At 40.2% G+C, this 21,619-nt stretch overlaps 1 protein-coding gene across 1 annotated transcript in view; it reads right to left on the reverse strand.

Moving 5' to 3' along the window:
• Positions 1–3,601: 3,601 nt before the first annotated feature.
• Positions 3,602–21,619, reverse strand: part of LOC126100200 (anaphase-promoting complex subunit 7) — a 169,542-nt gene continuing 151,524 nt past the window's right edge. Inside the window, exons 10-11 of the mRNA XM_049910760.1 lie at positions 5,354–5,504; positions 3,602–5,225 (exon numbers count right to left, since the gene is read on the reverse strand). Coding sequence (XP_049766717.1) covers positions 5,157–5,225; positions 5,354–5,504 — 220 coding nt within the window. The 3' untranslated portion in view covers positions 3,602–5,156. The remainder of the gene's footprint in view (positions 5,226–5,353; positions 5,505–21,619) is intronic.

Genomic DNA, 21,619 nt, shown 5'->3' on the forward strand with positions numbered 1-21,619 from the left:
AGAAACCAGGTGTTGACAGATGTGAAAATTACTGAACTACCAGTTTAATAAGTCACAGCTGCAAAATACTAACGCAAATTCTTTACAGACGAATGGAAAAACTAGTAGAAGCCGACCTCGGGGAAGATCAGTTTGGATTCCGTAGAAATGTTGGAACACTTGAGACAATATTGACCTCACGACTTATCTTAGAAGAAAGATTAAGGAATGGCAAACCTACATTTATAGCATTTGTAGACTTAGAGAAAGCTTTTGACAATGTTGCTTGGAATACTCTCTTTCAAATTCTAAAGGTGGCAGGGGTAAAATACAGGGAGTGAAAGGCTATTTACAATTCGTACAGAAACCAGATGGCAGTTATAAGAGTCGAGGGACATGAAAGGGAAGCAGTGGTCGGGAAGGGAGTAAGACAGGGTTGTAGCCCCGATGTTATTCAATCTGTATATTGAGCAAGCAGTAAAAGAAACAAAAGAAAAATTCGGAGTAGGCATTAAAATCCATGGAGAAGAAATAAAAACTTTGAGGTTTGCCGATGACATTGTAATTCCGTCAGAGACAGTAAACCACTTGGAAGAGCAGTTGAACGGAATTGACAGTGTCTTGAAAGGAGGATATAAGATGAACATCAACAAAAGCAAAATGAGGATAATGGAATGTAGTCGAATTAAGTTGGGTGATGCTGAAGGAATTAGATTAGGAAATGAGACACTTAAAGTACTAAATGAGTTTTGCTATTTGGCGAGCAAAATAACTTATGATGGTCGAAGTAGAGAGGATATAAAATGAAGACTGGCAATGGCAAGGAAAGCATTTCTGAAGAAGAGAGATTTGTTAACATCGAGTATAGACTTAAGTGTCAGGAAGTCGTTTCTGAAAGTATTTGTATGGAGTGTAGCCATATATGGAAGTGAAACATGGACGATAAATAGTTTGGACAAGAAGAGAATAGAAGCTTTCGAAATATGGTGCTACAGAAGAATGCTGAAGATTATATGGGTAGATCACATAACTAATGAGAAGGTATTGAATGGAATTGGGGAGAAGAGGAGTTTGTGGCACAGTTTGACTAGAAGAAGGGACCGGTTGGTAGGACATGTTCTGAGGCATCAGGGGATCACAAATTTAGCATCTTAGGGCAGCGTGGAGGGAAAAATGGTAGAGGGAGACCAAGAGATGAATACACTAAGCAGATTCAGAAGGATGTACGTTGCAGTCAGTACTGGGAGATGAAAAAGCTTGCACAGGATAGAGTAGCATGGAGAGCTGCAGCAAACCAGTCTCTGGACTGAAGACCACAACAACAGCAGCAGCAGCAGCAGCAGCAGCAGCAACAACAACAACAACAACAACAACAACAACGTGGTTCTCATGGACAAAAGTGATTATGTTGAGAAAGTGGAAAAACTCCCCACACCCCATTCCTACCACATACTCACCAAAGACCGCATCAGAACGTTTAACAAAGAAATCCGAAACATAACCGAGATCTGCAAAAGTATATTACCTTATTATGAAGCTAAGTATTTGTTCAATATGAACCCAGCATCTCCTAAACCATGTGGACTTACTAAACTACACAAGAAAGGCCAAACTTTACAACCTCTTCTATCAACATGCACCACACCAAACTACAAAATTACCAAAGAAGTACTTTTCTGTGTCAAATCTAAGTTTTAAATTGTAAATTCAGTGGACCTCATTAACAAAATTAAAGACATTCCACATAGTGTGGAACTAGTATCTTTTGAAGTTAGCAGCTTATTTACAAACATACATATTGACAGGACAACTATACCGGGCAGGTGTCAACCCTGCACAAGTAGAGGATGTAAAATTATCCACCCTGACATATTTACGACACAATTCTTTTCATTTTGAACATAGTCTATACAAACAGATAGCTGCCTTCACAATGGGGTCTCCCCTCAGTCTTCTTTTAGCAGAAATCTTCATGGATCATTTTGAAAAACAGTTCCTTCATAATGAGGCTATCAGTGATAATATTAAATATTGGAACAGATATGTAGATGATGTACTGTGTCTGTGGACTGGAACCAAAAGACAACTGAACACATTCCTTGAACATCTAAACTCACAACATAAAAACATACAGTTCACCATGGAGATTGGTGGGAAATACATTGACTTCTTGGACCTCAACATAGATATCATGACAAATACATAGTTTCAAAATTTACAGAAAACCCACCACAGACAAACACCATTTAAGTAATGAATTATACTGATACTTAGAAGTTTTGGCAATATTGAAATCTGATGAAAAGTTTTAAAAAATCCGTTTAACCTGTAATAGTGTCTAGTTTAATTATTTATTGTGCATAACATTGTCCACTGTATAAAGTGTAATTTCAACATTAAGAAACACGTTTGATACACAACACACTAAGCAAGTGATCGTATATTGCCTATAATGTTTGGTTACCTAAGAACCAGTGTCCCTTACAGACACTAGTCAGTTGTTTCGTGAAGTTGGCCTAATAAGCCCAAAACTAGTTCGAAATAAACAAAAATCAGTAGGACAAATTAGTGTATTTATTAGTCAACCTTAAATAAATTATTACTTATTTTAGGCGAGAGGCCCAATGTAAGAAAAATCTATGAATGTGCTACAGTTTACCTACACTTTGGTTGTGAAGTATACTGTCCTTATGAAGTAAGATGACTTGAGTAGATCCATCACAAAATTGGATAGATGTCTTTCAAAAGGGTAAAATTCAGCACAATGCCAAGTTTGTAGAAGAAAATCCTATAATATGAACTACGGAGATTGGTAGAGGATCAGTTCCAAAAGGTTATTCAATGAAAATTACAACATTTTTAAGCAGCCTTAAAATATTTTGTTCTGTATAGTGTATTGAACTGTCAATACATCTGAATGAAAAACTGCATTTACTTTTTAATAATGCCTTGCATAGAAAGCAGGTACGGTAGACCTGTCTAATGGAAGCCTTAGTATTTACACTCTACATAAGTGACTTTCTGTGTAAAACGTGTGCCAGACAATAACAAACTTGAAGAGAGTGTGCCACTGTTCTCCGATTACACACTGTTGAACATTCTACTGGAAGGGCTTAGAAGAGGCTTCATAACAGCTGATGGATTAAAATATTATGTGCAAAACCATTCTTTCAATAAAGGTAATTGAAATTGTATGTTAACACCAGCATCCAAAAAAAATGAACTTTTGTATAAATGACAACTTTCATAGGACATCTGAAGGGAGCTATCAATAAAAATTAGGTGTCACAGTGTTGAAAGCGGACATGAAAGCTACTTCCACCATTTCAGTAATGAATTATACAGATACTTAGAAGTTTTGGCAATATTTAAATCCGATGAAAAGTTAAAGTAAATAAAAAACAGCTGCAAGACACATTTCACATCTAATGTTAATCATATTTCAAGGGATAAAATCTCCTTTCTGCTATTCATTCATTGTGTTGTGAAGACTTGTTCATCTAGAAAAACCTTGAAGGGTGCAGAATCAATAACATACACATTAATAAAGTGAAGCAGCTCTTAAAAAACACATTAATAATTCAATGCTAATAAACTGCTACAAAATATTTATATTTCCTTGAGTTATGTTCAATATAGTAAAATTAACAGGAAAGCCACAATTTTGTACACAGTTGGTGTATCCACACTTATCAGAAAACAATACTTGTTTAACATTTGCACAGAATCCTGTTTACAACAAACATTCTTCCTTAAATCAAACAAATTTTTTACATGGGTATTCCAGCAGAGCCGCAATTTATTGTTTTTGATGTTATTTTATTATTCCACTACTGAGTGTGGTTCATTTTCAAGTAGTGCACAAAATTAATTGTGAATTATAACATTTTGCTTTCTCATATTTATGATGTAGCTGCTCAACTTCCATGTTATTGATCTATTTATGTATCAGATATACAATCTGTAATTACACTTCATCATCCTTGATAAAATTCTGTTTTCATTAAATATAAAATTTAGGGTTACCTCTTGTTTTGGATAACTTAATACTCAGAAAAATTTTCTTGAAGTTTGGTTTGTTATTTAAAATGCTACTTGGATTTTTCACCAAATCTGTATAGATCTGTATCTCCTCTAGAACATTAATATAGCTAAGATTTTCCACTCTATGAGAAACTGAATTATTACTGCCCACGTCTACTGTAGGGTGTCATTTTTCTCTAAAATGCATACTAAATATGTAAAGGTTATAGTTTATATGTTCTTTCTATCTTGTATTAATTACTGTCCTCTCTGTCTGATGTAGAACATGTCACATAAAATGAGTAAATTGTAGCTCTGGTGCAACACACACACACACACACACACACACACACACACACACACACACACACACATTTCTTCTAAATCAGCCACCAGCAATATTTGCTTAGTCACTAGATGATTTATACAAGGAATGGCTGGTAAAGTATGGTTTCAATTTCATTTTAAATTGCTCCTAGAATACAGACCACCAACTCTGAACCTAAGACAAGGAAATAATTTTTTTGCCTTTTATTGTTGTTAAAACCCAATTAATTTAATTCACATGCTGTCACAATCTTTTAACAGAGCTTTAAAATTATGCACTTACCAGAGAGAATTAGGAAGCCAGCAGGATTGTAGGAATCCAGAGTACAACCCTCCTCCCCCCCACCACCAACCTCCACATCAAAATCATACAGGTATGGGACAAATACAGATAGCATGTTCATATTATACAAAATGAGAAACACATGCATATTCTAAAAATATGTCTTATTAACAATGTTATCATAACAAAAACATGACATATACATGCAAATCAGGAATTAGATTTCATCACAATATAAATATAAAAAGTTTTCTCCTCTATACCTCACACTCAGTTCATACAACATAACAGTCGAACATTATAAAAACACATTTTAATCTCACTAAAAGCAACATTTCTGTCAGCACATGGCATATGAATGAACATGTGTTTCAGTCACTATTTACTTTTTGATGTAACAAGTCGTTGAGGAAAGAAAAAACATGTTCGAAACAATAATTCGAAGTAGTGCACGAAATCCCCCACCCCCTCCTCTACATTTCTAAATTTCAGTCTTTTCCACTGATTGTATCTGCATGATTGCTCCAATCAGTGTAATGTATATTCACTGGCTGCTCAAGTCAAGATCCATGTCTGACCACACAGCTTCAGTCTCACTCTCATCAGGTTCTGCCTGAAATATTAAAGTTACATAGGCTTATATATGCATAAATAATGCTTATTCTCGTGAAATAATTTTCTCAATAATAATGAAGAGTATCTGCACAGATCAAAAAATAACAGCAACGCAAAATGTCTTACTTCATTTTCTGAATCAGCAATGCGCTCATAGGTAGTGTCACCCCCTTCATCTTCACCAGCTGCCATCATATAATAGGAATTGTCAATTTTGCTTGTATTATTGTCAATCCTGTGAAGTCCTTCCAATGCTCTTCGATTGCCTGGATCTAGGCTGTAAATAAATTAAGCTTTCTATCAGCTGCTCATTTCCCTTCAGCTTGGAAAAACAAAACACAGAAATATTATTAATGTGAAAGGGGAGGGGGGGGGGGTTTCTACACTGAATGAACTGAAAAATTGTTATTGTTTAAAGTGAGTCAAAGCAGTGCTCAGAAACATCTCCTTTCAGCTGTCCAGTGTTATTGCTTTGTCTTTTTACAAGTTAATAAAACATATCCCAATTTAATGCACACACAATATCCGCCAGTGCAAGGTAGTGGACATATACTTGTGCAAGGAAACCAGTATAACTTTGTAATTATTTTTTTTCCATAACTGTATACATCACAGATAGTGATCAAAATATTTACAAAAGTTAAAAAAGAACACTCCACACCACATATTTTAACACACATAAGTTACACCTTGTCGATAGGTTTTAATCTATTCTATAGCATGGCTGCTAGCTGTCTGAACAAAGAGCTCAGCGAGTTTCTTTTGACTGAATCAAAGTCCCATACGCAAGTCATGCCTGTTGCTCTGACTGGGAGATGAGCGTACACTAATTGTGACCTGCACCTAAATTGGAGGGGTAGGAAAGATTACCTGAGCACCTCGCAGAAAGTGTTAGGGAGGTCACAAATACACAAAAAATCTCCATAATTGCTGGAATCAAAGGGGCGTATATTTTAGGTTAGAGTCATGTTACAGTCAGAGGGTATTAAAAGAAATTACAGTAGTACAAGAACGTAATAAGTGTGAGAATTCCAGAAAAATAAAATTAATTTCTTTCATCAGAACATTAGAGGGCTAAAAACAAGATAGATGAGCTTACTGTATGCCTATAAGATGTGTAAGATTCTGAAGTAATAGATGTTCTGTGTCCCTCTGAACACAATGTAAATTCAGGGACAGAGAAGTTAAACATCAGAAATTATAGACTACAATCATTTTCGTGTATAATTAACATGGAAAAAGGAGTTTTAACATATATAAAAATGTGTACCAAGTCAGAAATATTGAAACAAACAGTTTTTGTGTTGATCAGAACCTACAAGCAGTGCTTGTAAGCTGTTACTGCAGAATACTTGTCTGTTAAATGTAACAGTCTACAGGTCTCCTTTAGGAAACTTCAATCTATTTATGACAAATCTAGATGCATTATTCAGACAAAAAGAAACAGTAGTTTGTGGTGTTTTTAAGGTAGATTTCTTAAAAAATATGGACAGGAAAAATGAACTAGAATTATTATTTTAGTGCTTCAATCCAATTTCAGTAGTCAATTTTCCAATATGTCTGCAACAAAATAACAGGACACTAACTGATAATATTTTTATAGACAATGCTCAGGCTGAAACAATCAATGTGTACCCAATTACTAATGGACTTTTTGATCATGATGCACAATTAATGGAAATACACAATTTGGCACCTTACAACACTGAGGCAGGTTCATACAAAGCAAATATTTGAAAGATGCTTTTCTAAAAAAATATCCAGTAAATCCATTAAAAACAAGCACGCCATGGATAACTAATGGAATTAAAATCTCATGCAAGAGGAAGAGGGAAATAAATATAAAGGCCACAGGAATTCAAGATCCGACATTACTTGCAAACTACAAAAAATATTTTAGTGTTTTTAGGAAACTCATTAAAATGTTCAGAATTATACATGTTCTGATAGAAATAAGTAATGCAGAAAATAAGATTAAAACTACATGGGACACTGTCAAATGGGAGACAGGATAACCAGACAGTGTACAAGATTTCATAACAAACTATATGACAATGTTCTGACTGATAATTCACAAGTTGCAAGTTCTTTTAACAACCACTTTCTAACTGTAGCATCAAATAGAGGGTTAAGTGGTTCAGTTGAAGAAGCAAGACAATACCTTAAAAATATCATTCCACAAAACGTTAAGCATCTACAAGTAGCACACAGAAATTAACAGAATTCTAAAAATTCTAAAAAAAAAACCTCATGTAGTCCTGTCAGAATATCAACCAGAAATCTGAAAAGTTTTTCAAACTTCATAAGCAATGTCCTTAGTGATATATGGAATGTATCACTCACTGCCACAGGGAATTTTTCTAGACAGATTAAAATATGTAGTTGTTAACCAAATTCATAAGAAAGGTTGCAAGACAGACTTAAACAATAATCGTCCAATTTCCTTACTGACATCATCTGCAAAATATTCAAAAAAGTTATGTATCCAAGAGGAGTTGCACACTTAGGTGGAATTAGTTTACTTAGCATATCACAGTTTGGATTTCAGAAGGGTTGCCTGACTGAGAATGCTATTTATATATTCACTCATCAAATAGTACAACCCTTAAAAAATAATATATTATGAGTTGGTATTTTTGTGATCTTTCCATGGCATTTAATTGTGTAGATTGAGTTAGAAAAACTCAAGTTTTATGGAACTGATGGCTTTACGCACTGCTGGTTTGAATCATACTTAAACAGAATGCAAAATGTTGCACTGAATAATTCAGACCAATATCAGAAAGGTAGAAAATTTTAGTGACTGAGGAGGGGAAAAAAAATCACAAAGGAAGTTCCACAGGGTTCAGTTTTGGATTTACACCTTCCCTTTATACCTGCGAATGACCTTCCAACATTCAACATGCAAAATTGTTACTTTTTGCACATGATACTAGTGTTAATAAATCCCATTAGAGATAAATACAACAACAAAAATAATCTATTGGATAGACAATAAATTTGCTCACAAAGTGGCAGCAGGGAAAAACACACACACACACACACACACACACACACACACACACACACACACACACACACACTAGAATTTAACTTTTACAAGCTTTTAGAGCCAGTGGCTTCTTTTTCTGGCAGAAGAATGAAGAGTTGAAGTGGAAGGAAGAGGGATGAAGGGCTAGGACTGGAGAGGTTCAGGGAAAGAGGTATAGTTCAGGAAGGTCACACAGAGCCGTGGGTCAGGGGAGACTTAATGAATGGGAGGAGAAGGAAGGAGCGGCAGTCAAGCAAGACAACGTCGGGACGGAAGGGGAAGGGGAGGTGATAGGAGCGAATTCACTGTTTCAATTATTAAAAGTTCGGCCTTTCCTTCTCATCTTGTCTGGTGAGTCTCCCCTGACTCAGAGTTCTGGATGGCTTTTCTGAACTATACCACCTTTCCCTAAACCTCTCCAGTCCGTTTCCTTCACCCCTCTTCCTGCCCCTTCAATTTTTCTGCCAGAAGAAGGAGTCACTGGCTCCAAAAGCTTGTAAAGGTTAAGTCCTTTTGTGTGTATGTGCCCTTACCACCACTTTGTGAGTAGATTTTTATCTGTCCATTTATATTTCCTTAGAGAGAAAACAATAGAAGAGTTGGTAAATGATATTTTTGAAAGAATTATTAAGTGGTCCTCTCAAAATGGACTCCTTAAATTTTGAAAACAAAATCCACTTTATTCAGTACTCTGTACAGCAAATAGTGCTACCAACAATTTAATGTAGCACATAAGCAGGAATCAGTAAATAAGGTAGAATGCTCCAAATTTTTTGGGTGTACATACTGCTGAAAACTGGAAAAAGCACATTACTGAGCTTCTCAAACAATTAACTTCAGCTACTTTTGCTCTTCATATAATTACTAATCTTGAAAACAATTGTACCACCCTCCTGACATACACTCCTGGAAATGGAAAAAAGAACACATTGACACCGGTGTGTCAGACCCACCATACTTGCTCCGGACACTGCGAGAGGGCTGTACAAGCAATGATCACACGCACGGCACAGCGGACACACCGGGAACCACGGTGTTGGTCGTCGAATGGCGCTAGCTGCGCAGCATTTGTGCACCGCCGCCGTCAGTGTCAGCCAGTTTGCCGTGGCATACGGAGCTCCATCGCAGTCTTTAACACTGGTAGCATGCCGCGACAGCGTGGACGTGAACCGTATGTGCAGTTGACGGACTTTGAGCGAGGGCGTATAGTGGGCATGCGGGAGGCCGGGTGGACGTCCCGCCGAATTGCTCAACACGTGGGGCGTGAGGTCTCCACAGTACATCGATGTTGTCGCCAGTGGTCGGCGGAAGGTGCACGTGCCCGTCGACCTGGGACCGGACCACAGCGACGCACGGATGCACGCCAAGACCGTAGGATCCTACGCAGTGCCGTAGGGGACCGCACCGCCACTTCCCAGCAAATTAGGGACACTGTTGCTCCTGGGGTTTCAGCGAGGACCATTCGCAACTGTCTCCATGAAGCTGGGCTACGGTCCCGCACACCGTTAGGCCGTCTTCCGCTCACGCCCCAACATCGTGCAGCCCGCCTTCAGTGGTGTCGCGACAGGCGTGAATGGAGGGACGAATGGAGACGTGTCGTCTTCAGCGATGAGAGTTGCTTCTGCCTTGGTGCCAATGATGGTCGTATGCGTGTTTGGCGCCGTGCGGGTGAGCGCCACAATCAGGACTGCATACGACCGAGGCACACAGGGCCAACACCCGGCATCATGGTGTGGGGAGCGATCTCCTACACTGGCCGTACACCACTGGTGATCGTCGAGGGGACACTGAATAGTGCACGGTACATCCAAATCGTCATCGAACCCATCGTTCTACCATTCCTAGACCGGCAAGGGAACTTGCTCTTCCAACAGGACAATGCACGTCCGCATGTATCCCGTGCCACCCAACGTGCTCTAGAAGGTGTAAGTCAACTACCCTGGCCAGCAACATCTCCGGATCTGTCCCCCATTGAGCATGTTTGGGACTGGATGAAGCGTCGTCTCACGCGGTCTGTACGTCCAGCACGAACGCTGGTCCAACTGAGGCGCCAGGTGGAAATGGCATGGCAAGCCGTTCCACAGGACTACATCCAGCATCTCTACGATCGTCTCCATGGGAGAGTAGCAGCCTGCATTGCTGCGAAAGGTGGATATACACTGTACTAGTGCCGACATTGTGCATGCTCTGTTGCCTGTGTCTATGTGCCTGTGGTTCTGTCAGTGTGATCATGTGATGTATCTGACCCCAGGAATGTGTCAATAAAGTTTCCCCTTCCTGGGACAATGAATTCACGGTGTTCTTATTTCAATTTCCAGGATTGTATTTTGGTTATTTGCATTCAATGATGTCTCATGGAAGTGAGCAGTACAAATAATATGTGGTGTTCACCCATGGATGTCACGTAGGTACCTCTTCAATGAATTAGGCAATTTAGCTGCACTGATACAATACATGTATTCACAAATGAAATTCATCATAAATAATCCATCACAATCTGATGAGGACAATAATGTCCATACCTACTACACTAAGGGGAAGAATGACCTTTATTACCTAGTGTTAAAGCTGTCATTGGCTCAGAAAAGAGTTTAATGTGCAACAGCAAAAATTTTTGATCAGTTGCCTAATAACACACAATGTCTGACAGGAAGTGAATCAAGTTTTAAACCACCTTTGAAAACTTTTCTTCTGGACAACTCCTCCTATTCCACTGACAAATTGCTACTTAAAAGCTGGTAGCTGGCATGGAGTGGGGGTGGGGGGTTGTAGAAAGAAGTTTAGTTGGATATGAACAGGACTGAAAATAATTATGTCTTTAGTAATGTTAACACTAATAATCATGTTAACACATCGTGTAAACTGACTTGTGCTACTTCATTTTGATAATGGAATTGTTCATATGTCTTATGGAACATGTAACTAACTAACTAATTATACCTAAAAACAAAGACGATGTGACTTACCAAATGAAAGTGCTGGCAGGTCGACAGACACACAAACTAACACAAACATACACACAAAATTCAAGCTTTCGCAACAAATTGTTGCCTCATCAGGAAAGAGGGAAGGAGGGGGAAAGACGAAAGGATGTGGGTTTTAAGGGAGAGGGTAAGGAGTCATTCCAGTCCCGGGAGCGGAAAGACTTACCTTAGGGGGGAAAAAAGGACGGGTATACACTCGCGCACACACACACACACATATCCATCCACACATATACAGACACAAGCAGACATATTTAAAGACCTAATTAATTAGAGTCTTTGCATATGACAACTTACTGGGCCATGGCCTTCCTAACTACTGGTATGCCTTTTTCAGAAACGATAATTTTGTACTTTTTGCAATAACTGTCCAAGTTTTATGACTAGGTAGCATGCCTGTACATTCCCATCTTCGTATCAACTGAAAAGTCTTAATTTTAAGCACACTATTGAGATGAGAAAAGGTCCCTTAGTCCTGTGATAATTCATTCATTCATGTCAATTTGTTCACTTTTGTTATTAAACAAAGTCCACAATCTTTACAGTAAGAGTTAATGATTTTTAATGAACATGTGGAGTTTCTTTTCTGGAGTTAATTCTTCAATATTCTCTCTGCTGAACACTGAACCTCAGCTTTGAATAGTATGTTGTATTCCCCCCTAGACTTGATAACTGCCTGGATTTGGTATGCCACATCATGGTCAAGCCACTCACTGAGGATTTGTTAGTGCAATACCACGAAATTACGTGAATACTGATGTCAGTGTTTTATCTGCTGTCCCAACATGTTCCATAGATTTTCTATGTGGTTCAAGTCACACAGTTTTGCAGGCAAATAGAGATATGATAGGGTGGGGGACTGTTCAGGAAACCTGTCACATAGTCATTACATGTATTTACAGTTGTGAATATGGACAACCATCAACTGTATAACAGAATGCCAACAATGAAAATTTGTGCCGGACTGGGACTCTAACCCAGATATCCTGCAAATCGCAAGCAGTTGCCTTACCATTAGGCTATCTGAGCATGACTCATGGCCAGACCAAAACTTCCATATCTCGCCAACCATGTGTCTGCAACAGCACTCGTGCATCCGTTATGTATATTCCAATAAGGTAAGACATTTTACTTTTAAGTCACTTGCCCAGTGTCAACAGATAAATATGATATTGCAGTGCCTGTGTTATTCTGAATTATGTTGGAATGTTCCTCTGGACATGGATGATGACATATGGAAGTTAAGGCCTGGCTGTGAGTCATGCATGAATAGCCCAATGTTAAGGCCACCACTCCCGATAAGTAGTGGGAAATATGGCTTCGAATCACAATCCACCACAAATTTTCATTGTCATTTCATTATACAGCTGATGGTTGTCCATATCCACAACTGCTAATACTTTTAATATATTTCATAACAGCTGTAGTCATCACAGTGCCTGTTCCTTTGGACATGCATGCATGTCACATGTTCTTCCAGCCTAATAATTTTGCTGTTGCCTTCTTTAAGTGTTTGTGTGAGCAATGGCCTTTTGTAAGGTGACCGACTCCAAATATTCATTGTACACAGTTTCCCTCGCAATTTTCTCTTGCTAACAGATTGGGATGGACATTAATTCGTCACTTGCGGCAATTCATTTTGGGTTTGGAAGTTATTTTGATTCACAAATGGTGAAACATGTCCCACTCAATCAGGATATTTTTCCAACCACAATTCTGATGTCATGTTTCGTGGGTACATGTGTTGCACCACTTTCTGTAGGCACGTTGAAACACCGGCACGAAACACCAACAAATCCAGCAATTTCACACACTAAATGGCCATGGGCATGGCCAAAGATGATTTCCTCTTCTTGCCATGCTGTCACTCCTTGTATTTATCAATGTTTGTGCACAATGTTTGCATGAAAAATAAATGTTTCACTCATCACTAATGCCCTATGCTTACATAGAGGTAGTGCACATGCAGATGAGCATGTGACTCTATCCCTGTGCCTTCTGTAAGGGCTTATGATTCATCTATCCATGCACACTGGGGTGACATTGTTTCTTCAGTGCACTTATCTGGCTATCAAGATGGAAATGTATGAAAGCCCTCAATGTCAACCAAACCATAATCTTATCACAGATTGGAAGAAAGCACAAATCAAACCCATACAATAAGAAGAGCAGATCTCTCTGATGTCCACCTCTTGTAGGATCCTAGATCATTTTCTGAACTCCAACTTAATGAGCAATCTTGAACACAATGTGCTCCTCCATGGCATACAGCAAAGAGCCACTGATCAAAGTAAATCAGGTGAATGCAATATTTCTTGACTTTTGAAGAATGTTTGAGTCTGTACCTCACCTAAGCTTACTATCAGAAGTGTGATCATATGGAATATCATGCAAAATTTATGAATGGATTGAGGATTTCTTGGTCAGAAGGACACAGCATGTTATTTTGGATGGAGAGTCATTGGCAGAAGTAGGAGGAGGAGGAGGAGGAGATTAGTGTTTAACGTCCCGTCGACAATGAGGTCATTAGAGACGGAGCACAAGCTCGGATTAGGGAAGGATGGGGAAGGAAATCGGCCGTGCCCTTTCGAAGGAACCATCCCGGCATTTGCCTGAAGTGATCTAGGGAAATCACGGAAAACCTAAATCAGGATGGCCGGACGCGGGATTGAACCGTCGTCCTCCCGAATGCGAGTCCAGTGTGCTAACCACTGCGCCACCACGCTCGGTGGCAGAAGTAGGAGTACCTTCAAATGTTCTCCAGAAAGTGTGTCTGAACCCCTACAGGAGATGTTACATTTTAATAACCTTGCACACAATATTAATAGTAACCTCACACTTTTTGCTAATATATTGTACTATTGGGGAAAAAAACAGTACAAATATCCAATCGGATCTTGATAAGATTTCAGTGTGGTGCAAAGACTGGCAATTTGTTTTGAATGTTCAGAAATGTAAAACTCAAGAAACTAGTATTCTGTAACTACAATATCAATTAACCAGAAATGGAGTTAATCAACTCATACAAATGGCTGGGTGTAACACTTTACAGGGAGGATAGATTGCTACTGACCATACAGAGGAGATGTTGAATTGCAGACAGGCACAACAAAAAGAATGGAGTGGATTTGAGCTTTGGGTCACCACAGGCACTTCTTGTAAAGCAAAGAAACACACACACACACACACACACACACACACACACACACACACACACACACACACACACACACACACACTGTCCCTGTCCTTGGCCACTGAGGCCAGATTCGGTGGCCAGAGACAATGGTGATGTGTGTGCAAGTTGTGCTTGTGTGAATGTGTGTGTCTTTTATGCTTCGCAGGAGGACCTTGTGGCTGAAAGCTCAAATGAATAGCAGACTTTTTGGTGTACTTGTCTGCAATTCAGCATCTCCTCTGTATGGTGAGTAGCAACCTAGCCTTTTCATAATATTGTCGTTATTCCAACCTGGATTTTCCACTGTTTGAATATAACATTTTGAGTGTCACAGAAATACTGAAAAATATGAATCGCCGACATGTAAGTTTACTTATAAAGTGAAGAATCTAAAAGAATCAGCCCCTGTCACAGGAATCACAAGACATGATTAGACTAATTGCCCGCCCTGATAGCTGAATGATCAGCATGACGGACTGCCGTCCTAAGGGGCCCGGGTTCGATTCCCGGCTGGGTCGGGGATTTCCTCCGTTCAGGGACTGGGTGTTGTGTTGTCTTCATCATCATTTCTTCCCCATCCGGCGCGCAGGTCGCTCAATGTGGCATCAAATGTAATAAGACCTGCACCAAGGTGGCCGGACCTGCCCTCCCAGCCGATAACACCAAACACGCTTTTCCATTTTTTCCATTAGACTAATTACAGCATGCACAGAGTTCCTGCACTATGGATGTGATTGGAACAAGAAGAGACACTAATGTGGTACCACTAGTACTCTCTGCCATGGTTTGCACAATGTGTCTGCAGATGTAAAATATAAGGTTAACAACAAAAGAATTATCTAACATCCGTTACACATGAACCAGAGTTATTGTTGGAAACTGAACACAGGGGACTGACTAGATAATCTTACTCTTCTTCAGTAGTCAGTAATCCATCTTACATTGTCCCTGTAACACTTTCGTCATGTTCTGTATAGTGATCACAAACTGAGAGCCATGCACCTGCTGATGCATGTCTCCTTTCTACTGTTCACGCATGTCAGACATAAAATTCATTCTACACGTTAATAGCTTTCTGACAATTTGTCTTGCATCTGCTCTATGGTTCTTTCTGAGGATCCTCTTTGATGCATAAAAGACCCCAATTAGTGTCTAATGATTTCTGAACATCATTAGTCTGTCCTGGCAATGTCTTGTTATGAGACCAATATGCTGTTGTCGTCATGAATGTAGCAAAGCAAGACAGGACATAGCAGAAATGTAAAGTTGTAGAAGCATGCTTGATTTTGGGAAACACTGGCACTGCTGTAGGAAAATTAAAACACCCTTCGGAGGAAAGAGAAGCACCAATATGAACATTAAGAACTCAGATGGCAAGCCAGTACTATGCAAAGGAAAGCATAAAAAGTGAAAGTTGAAGATAACACTATGGAAAGGGAAGAGGAAGTACTTGAGTATTAAATACAAGATATGTTACAACAAGAAAAGTTTGATGGAACACTGAAAGATGTAAGCTGAAAAGTCCTCCAAAGCAGGTGACATTCCCTCAGATTTACTGAGATCATTGGGAGAACATACCATGACAGAACTATTCCACCTGGTATGCAAAATATATGAGAGAACATAATAATTCAGAAATGTGTGAATTCCTAAGCAACCAAACTGCTGAGGTCATCAGTCCCTAGACTTACACACTACTTAAACTAACTTATGCTAAGAACAATACACACACACCCATGCCTGAGGGAGGACTCGAACCTCGGGCGGGAGAGGCTGCGCAATCTGTGACATTGAGCCTCAATCTGCACGGCCACTCCACGCAGCTGTAATAATTCCAGTTCCAAAGAAGGCAGATGCTGGCAGGTATGAAAATTACTCAACTGACAGCATAGTAAGTCATGGTTGAAGACAACAGATATGAATTACATACATAAGAACAGGAAAAACAGGCAGAAGTCAATCTTGGGGAAGATCAGTTTGGATTCCAGAGATATGTAAGAACAATACTGATCTTACAACTTATCTTAGAAAATAGACGTGAGGAATGCAAGTCTAAATTTATAGCATTTATCCATTCGAAGAAAGCTTTTGACAATATTAACAAGACTGTACTTTTTGAAATTCTGAAGGTAATAGAGATAAAAGTGATGGACTGAAACGCCCTCTACAGTTTGTACAGTAATCAGACTGCAGTGATAAGAATTGAAGGACACGAAAGGGAAACAGTAGCTGAGAAAGGAATGACACAGAATTGTAGCTTATCCTCAATACTATTCATCTGTACATTCAGCAACCAGCAAAGAAAACTGAGGAGAAAGTCATGGGGGGAATTTAAAAAAAAAAAAAAAAAAAAAAAAAAAAAAAAAAAAAAAAAAAAAAAAAAAAAAAAAAAAAAACGAGATGTGCAATGTCAATGGAATTTGGTCAGACTGGAAAAGACTTCGAAGATCATTTGAATGGAATGGATAGGATCTTGAAAAGAGTTAAAAACATGAATATCAACAAAAGTTAAACAAGGTTAACAGAATGAAGTAAAATTAAATGTGATGCTGAAGGAACTGGATTAGGAAATGAGAGACTAAAAGTAATAGTTGAGTTTTGCTGCTTGGACAAGAAAATAGCTGACAATGGTGAAGTAGAGATGATATAAAAGACAGGCATGCAAAAGCAAGAAAAGCATTTCCGTGAATATGAATTGGAGTGCTGAGACACAAAGAAAATAGATTTTGAAATATAGTTCTGCACAGGACTATTGTAGATTAGATATGCAGATTGGGTAACTAATGATAGGACACATCGTGAGCCATTGAAGACTCATCAGTTTACTGGATATAAGTGTGGAGGGTAAAAACTGTTAGGGGAGACCAAAGAGACCAAATGTTGACTGTACTGAACAGGTTCAAATGAATGTAAATTGCAGCTGGTACACAGATAGCAGAGAATGTAAACTTGGAGGGAGGGAGGGAGACTGCAGTAGAGAGGGCAGAGGGTGCATTCTTTGCATCTCTGAGTGGACATTCTGCCTGCATCTTGCGTTGCTGGCCACCCTCCTGTTGAACTGCCATTAATGTGGGATTCTGTCCTGCACTTAGTTGGTATCCTTCATTTGTCAATCATATACTTGTGAACAGTTATTTCAGTGTACTCCTTTACAGTTATCCTCCAATAGTTGGTTGGTCAGCAAAGTAGCTTGGTGTTCTGAATGTCAAAGGTGTTGTCTTCCTTGATGCTATGCTTTACTACCTCCGATTTCTCTGTTTCTCCCCGTCACACATCCACTGCGTGGAATCCAAGGCTGCATTCACCCAACGTATTCTTGACCACATTCACTGGCAATGCTGTATATTCCAGGTACATTCATTTTTAGTGGATCTTTTTCAGTGTAAAGCTGCTCTTTCACCCACAGTTGTTGTCTGATGACAGTTTTTAAGTTAGATTTTTCAAATGGGCTTTTAATTTTAGCTGAGGCATGTCCCAAATATGGGAGGAAAGTTTTGCTGAATACTTCCTTCAGGTGCTTTAGTTCGTCTGGGAGGCTTTCTTTGTTGCAGATATGTGCTCCCTACAGAGCAAGATATTCAGCAATAGCTGATGCGTGCTGGATGGTGGCAGCTATTGCATGAAGGTGCATAGGTCTGAATGTGTTTTCTTCTTACATACTGAATGGCCTAGTGAACCATCTGTCTTCCTTTCTTGTGGGACACTGTAAATATCAAGTTAAGAACTCATCCAATATCATGAAAATTCTTCAGGACATGTGATTACAAAGAGATGGCTCGCTCACGAGGTTCGATGTTATGCCGCTATTCGCAAAACTACCTCTGCGAGATTCATTGGTGCTGCTGTCTGAACATTTCGAGCCGTAAGACTACTTCAAGTGCAACAGAGAGTTTTATGAAAAGATGGCTGGAGTGGCCGTGGGATCCCAACTGACTTCAGGTATAGCAAATTTCTACATAGGACACTTTCAGAAGGTGGCACTTCAAAGCACTCACCAGAAGACTATGCACTCCTTCTACTGTATCGGTAACACTTTTGTGGTACAGGAGGGTGGCAGACAGGCAATGGATGAGTTTCTGGACCTTAACAGCATCCATCAAAACATTGTTTTCACTATGGAAATAGAGGAGGATGCTTGCCTGCCTTTCCTGGAAATTCTAATATGGAAGAAAGCAGGTGGTACACTAGGCCATTCCGTGTATAGAAAGGAGACACACTGAGACCCATACTCGCATGCAACGAGCTGCCACCGTCCGGCGTCACAGCGGGCAATGCTGACCACCCTGGTACATATGGCAAACATCACCTGTGATGAAGAAAGCCTTCTGTATATACAGCACCTGAAGGAAGTACTCTGCACAAATGGGTACAGCGAAGCACAGATTAGTAGGGCATTCAAGTAGACACAAGATGTTGGAAACCGGGAAGATGAAGAAGAAGAGAAGGAATCACTCTTCTTCCATACTCGGGACAAAATTAAGAGGCCACTTGAAAAATCCAACACAAAACCACCTTCTGAGCATCGCTGGAGACAAAAGAGTGGCTCAGGTCTGTGAAAGGCCCATTAAAAATGAAAGTAACTGGAATGCACAACATTGCCTGCAAATGTGGCCAACGATATTGTTGGCAAATACAGTGCTGCATCAGGCACGTGCGACTGGGACAGACAGATAAATTAGCAATCACGGAGCGAAATTACACCTCTGACTTCAGAACACCAAGATGTTTTGCTGAGCAACCTGCTACTGGGGCATCGCCATAAGGGAATCCATTGAAATATGGGTTCATGACAATCTTGTCAACAGGTAGGAAGGATACTGACTAAGTGCAGCACAAGAGCACAGCTAGCACTGTCCAACTCGCAAGACATGGCTGGAATGCCCACACAGAGATATGAATGTTGTACACAACATTAGTGTAACAATAAACGCTATTATAAAAGCAAAATTTTTAGGCCCTTTACTTAAAACTGATTTAAAATGGTATACATATAAAGGCAAAACAAAGGAAACAGTAAATAAAATATTATGAAAAGGATAGTTGTTGCTCAGCATACAGCCGAGACGCTGAGTCACAAATGGACAGAACAGATTGGCAGAAAGTAAGCTTACATGCAACATATCCTTCACCGGAAACAGACCCCCCCTCCCCCCCCCCCCCACACACACACACACACGCGACCATAGTCTCTGGCTGCTGAGGTCACATTGCGAGCAGCGTCACATTATGGGAGAGGAAATCGGGTGCAGGTGGTACGAAGGTGGCTGGGGCAGGGAGGGGGAGGGATGGGGAGGAACAACAAGGTAGGGGTGGCGGATGATAGACTGCTGCTTGTGGAAATGTACAGGGATGAGGTGGAGAGAGGGTAGGGCAGCTCTGTGCAGTTGGAAGGTTAGACAAAGGGCAAGGGAGTGGGAGGGGCAAGAGGAGTTAGTGGAAAAGGAAAGAAGTAAACGGTCTGTGGGTGCATTGGTGGAATAGAGTGCTATGCAGTGCTGGACTGGGAAAGGGAAAGGACAATGACTACGAAGGTTGAGGCCAGAAGGGTTACAGTAACATACAATATTTTGCAGGGAGAGTTTCCATCCACACAATTCAGAAAAACTGTTGTTTGTGGGAAGGATCCAAATGGCACAGGCTATGAAGCAGTCACTGGAATTAAGAACGTCACATTGAGTGGCATGCTCAGCATCAGAGTGGTCCAACTGTTTCTTGGCAACAGTTCATCAGTTGCCATTCGTGTACACAGACAGCTTGTTAGTTGTCTTGCCTGCGTATGTGTATGTTGTCTATTTTCAATTGGTCAAAAGATCAGTTTTTGACTATCTTTCTTTCCTTCTCCCAGTCCCTACAGTGGAAACACTTTTTTGCCACCAACCCAACCAATCAGACTCAACCAAAGACCAATATTGAACCTTCCCTGACTCAGTTCACTCCTCCATCCAACTGTGATCCACCCCTACTGCCTCCAAACCACCCCTGTTAACTTTCCAGAATTTCTTAACCTCGTACCTTGCCTCAAAATCATTCCCCAACTATCATTCCCAAACTAACCTTACATCCGCAGAAAGACTGATCCCGACCATATAATCCTACCTGCTGACAAAAACTCCACCACCATTGTTTTGAACCGCAAGGATTACGTGGCAGAAGAACTCCGCATCAGCTGTCATATACTTCCTCCTACAAACCATACCACAGCGATCCCATTTCAGTAATCCAGCAGGATCTCTAGTCACTATTCAAATCCTTAGGCCCTCCCCCCAGAGTCCATCTCTCTACTTACCCCTACCACTCCCCGCACTCCCACCTTGTACATGCTTCCTGAAGTCCATAAGCCCAACCACCCAAGACATTCCCATAGTGGCCGGTTACTGTGCCCCCACTGAGAGAATCTCTGCTCTTGTAGACCAACACCTTCAACCTATTACCCGGAACCTATCCTCCTATATAAAAGATACCAACCATTTCCTCAACCAACTCTCCACAGTTCCTTTCCCTTTACCACACGGTGCCCTGCTTGTCACTATTGATGCCACCTCCCTGTACACTAACATTCCTAATGCCCATGGCCTTACTACTATCAAACACTACCTTTCCAGACGCCTTATGGATTCCAAACCAACAACCTCCTTCCTAGTCTCAATGACCAACTATATACTAACCCACAATTACTTCTCCTTTGAAGGCATTACTTACAAACAAATCCGCAGTATGGCTATGGTCACACGCATGGCACCATCCTATGCTAACCTATTCATGGGTTATCTGGAGGAATCCTTCCTAAAAACCCAGAATCCTAAACCCCTCACCTGGTTCAGATCCACTGATGCCATCTTTGTTACCTGGATTGAAGGTGAGGACACCTTATACACATTCCTCCAGAACCTGAACAACTTCTCCCCCATTTGCTTCATCAGGTCCTACTCGACCCAACAAGCCACCTTCCTAGATGTTGACCATCACCTCAGAGATGGCTACAAAAGTACGTCCATCCATATCAAACCTACTAACTGCCAGTAATACCTCCACTTTGACAGCTGCCACCCATTCCATACCAAGAAGTCCCTTCCGTACAGCCTAACCACCCGTGGTCGTCGCATCTGCAGTGACAAGCAGTATCTCTCAAAATATACCAAGGGTCTCACTGAAGCCTTCACTGACCTTAATTATCCTCCCATTCTTGTACAAAAACAAAT

This window comes from Schistocerca cancellata, chromosome 9 (assembly GCF_023864275.1).
Source record: "Schistocerca cancellata isolate TAMUIC-IGC-003103 chromosome 9, iqSchCanc2.1, whole genome shotgun sequence".
Taxonomy (NCBI): Eukaryota; Metazoa; Arthropoda; class Insecta; order Orthoptera; family Acrididae; genus Schistocerca; species Schistocerca cancellata.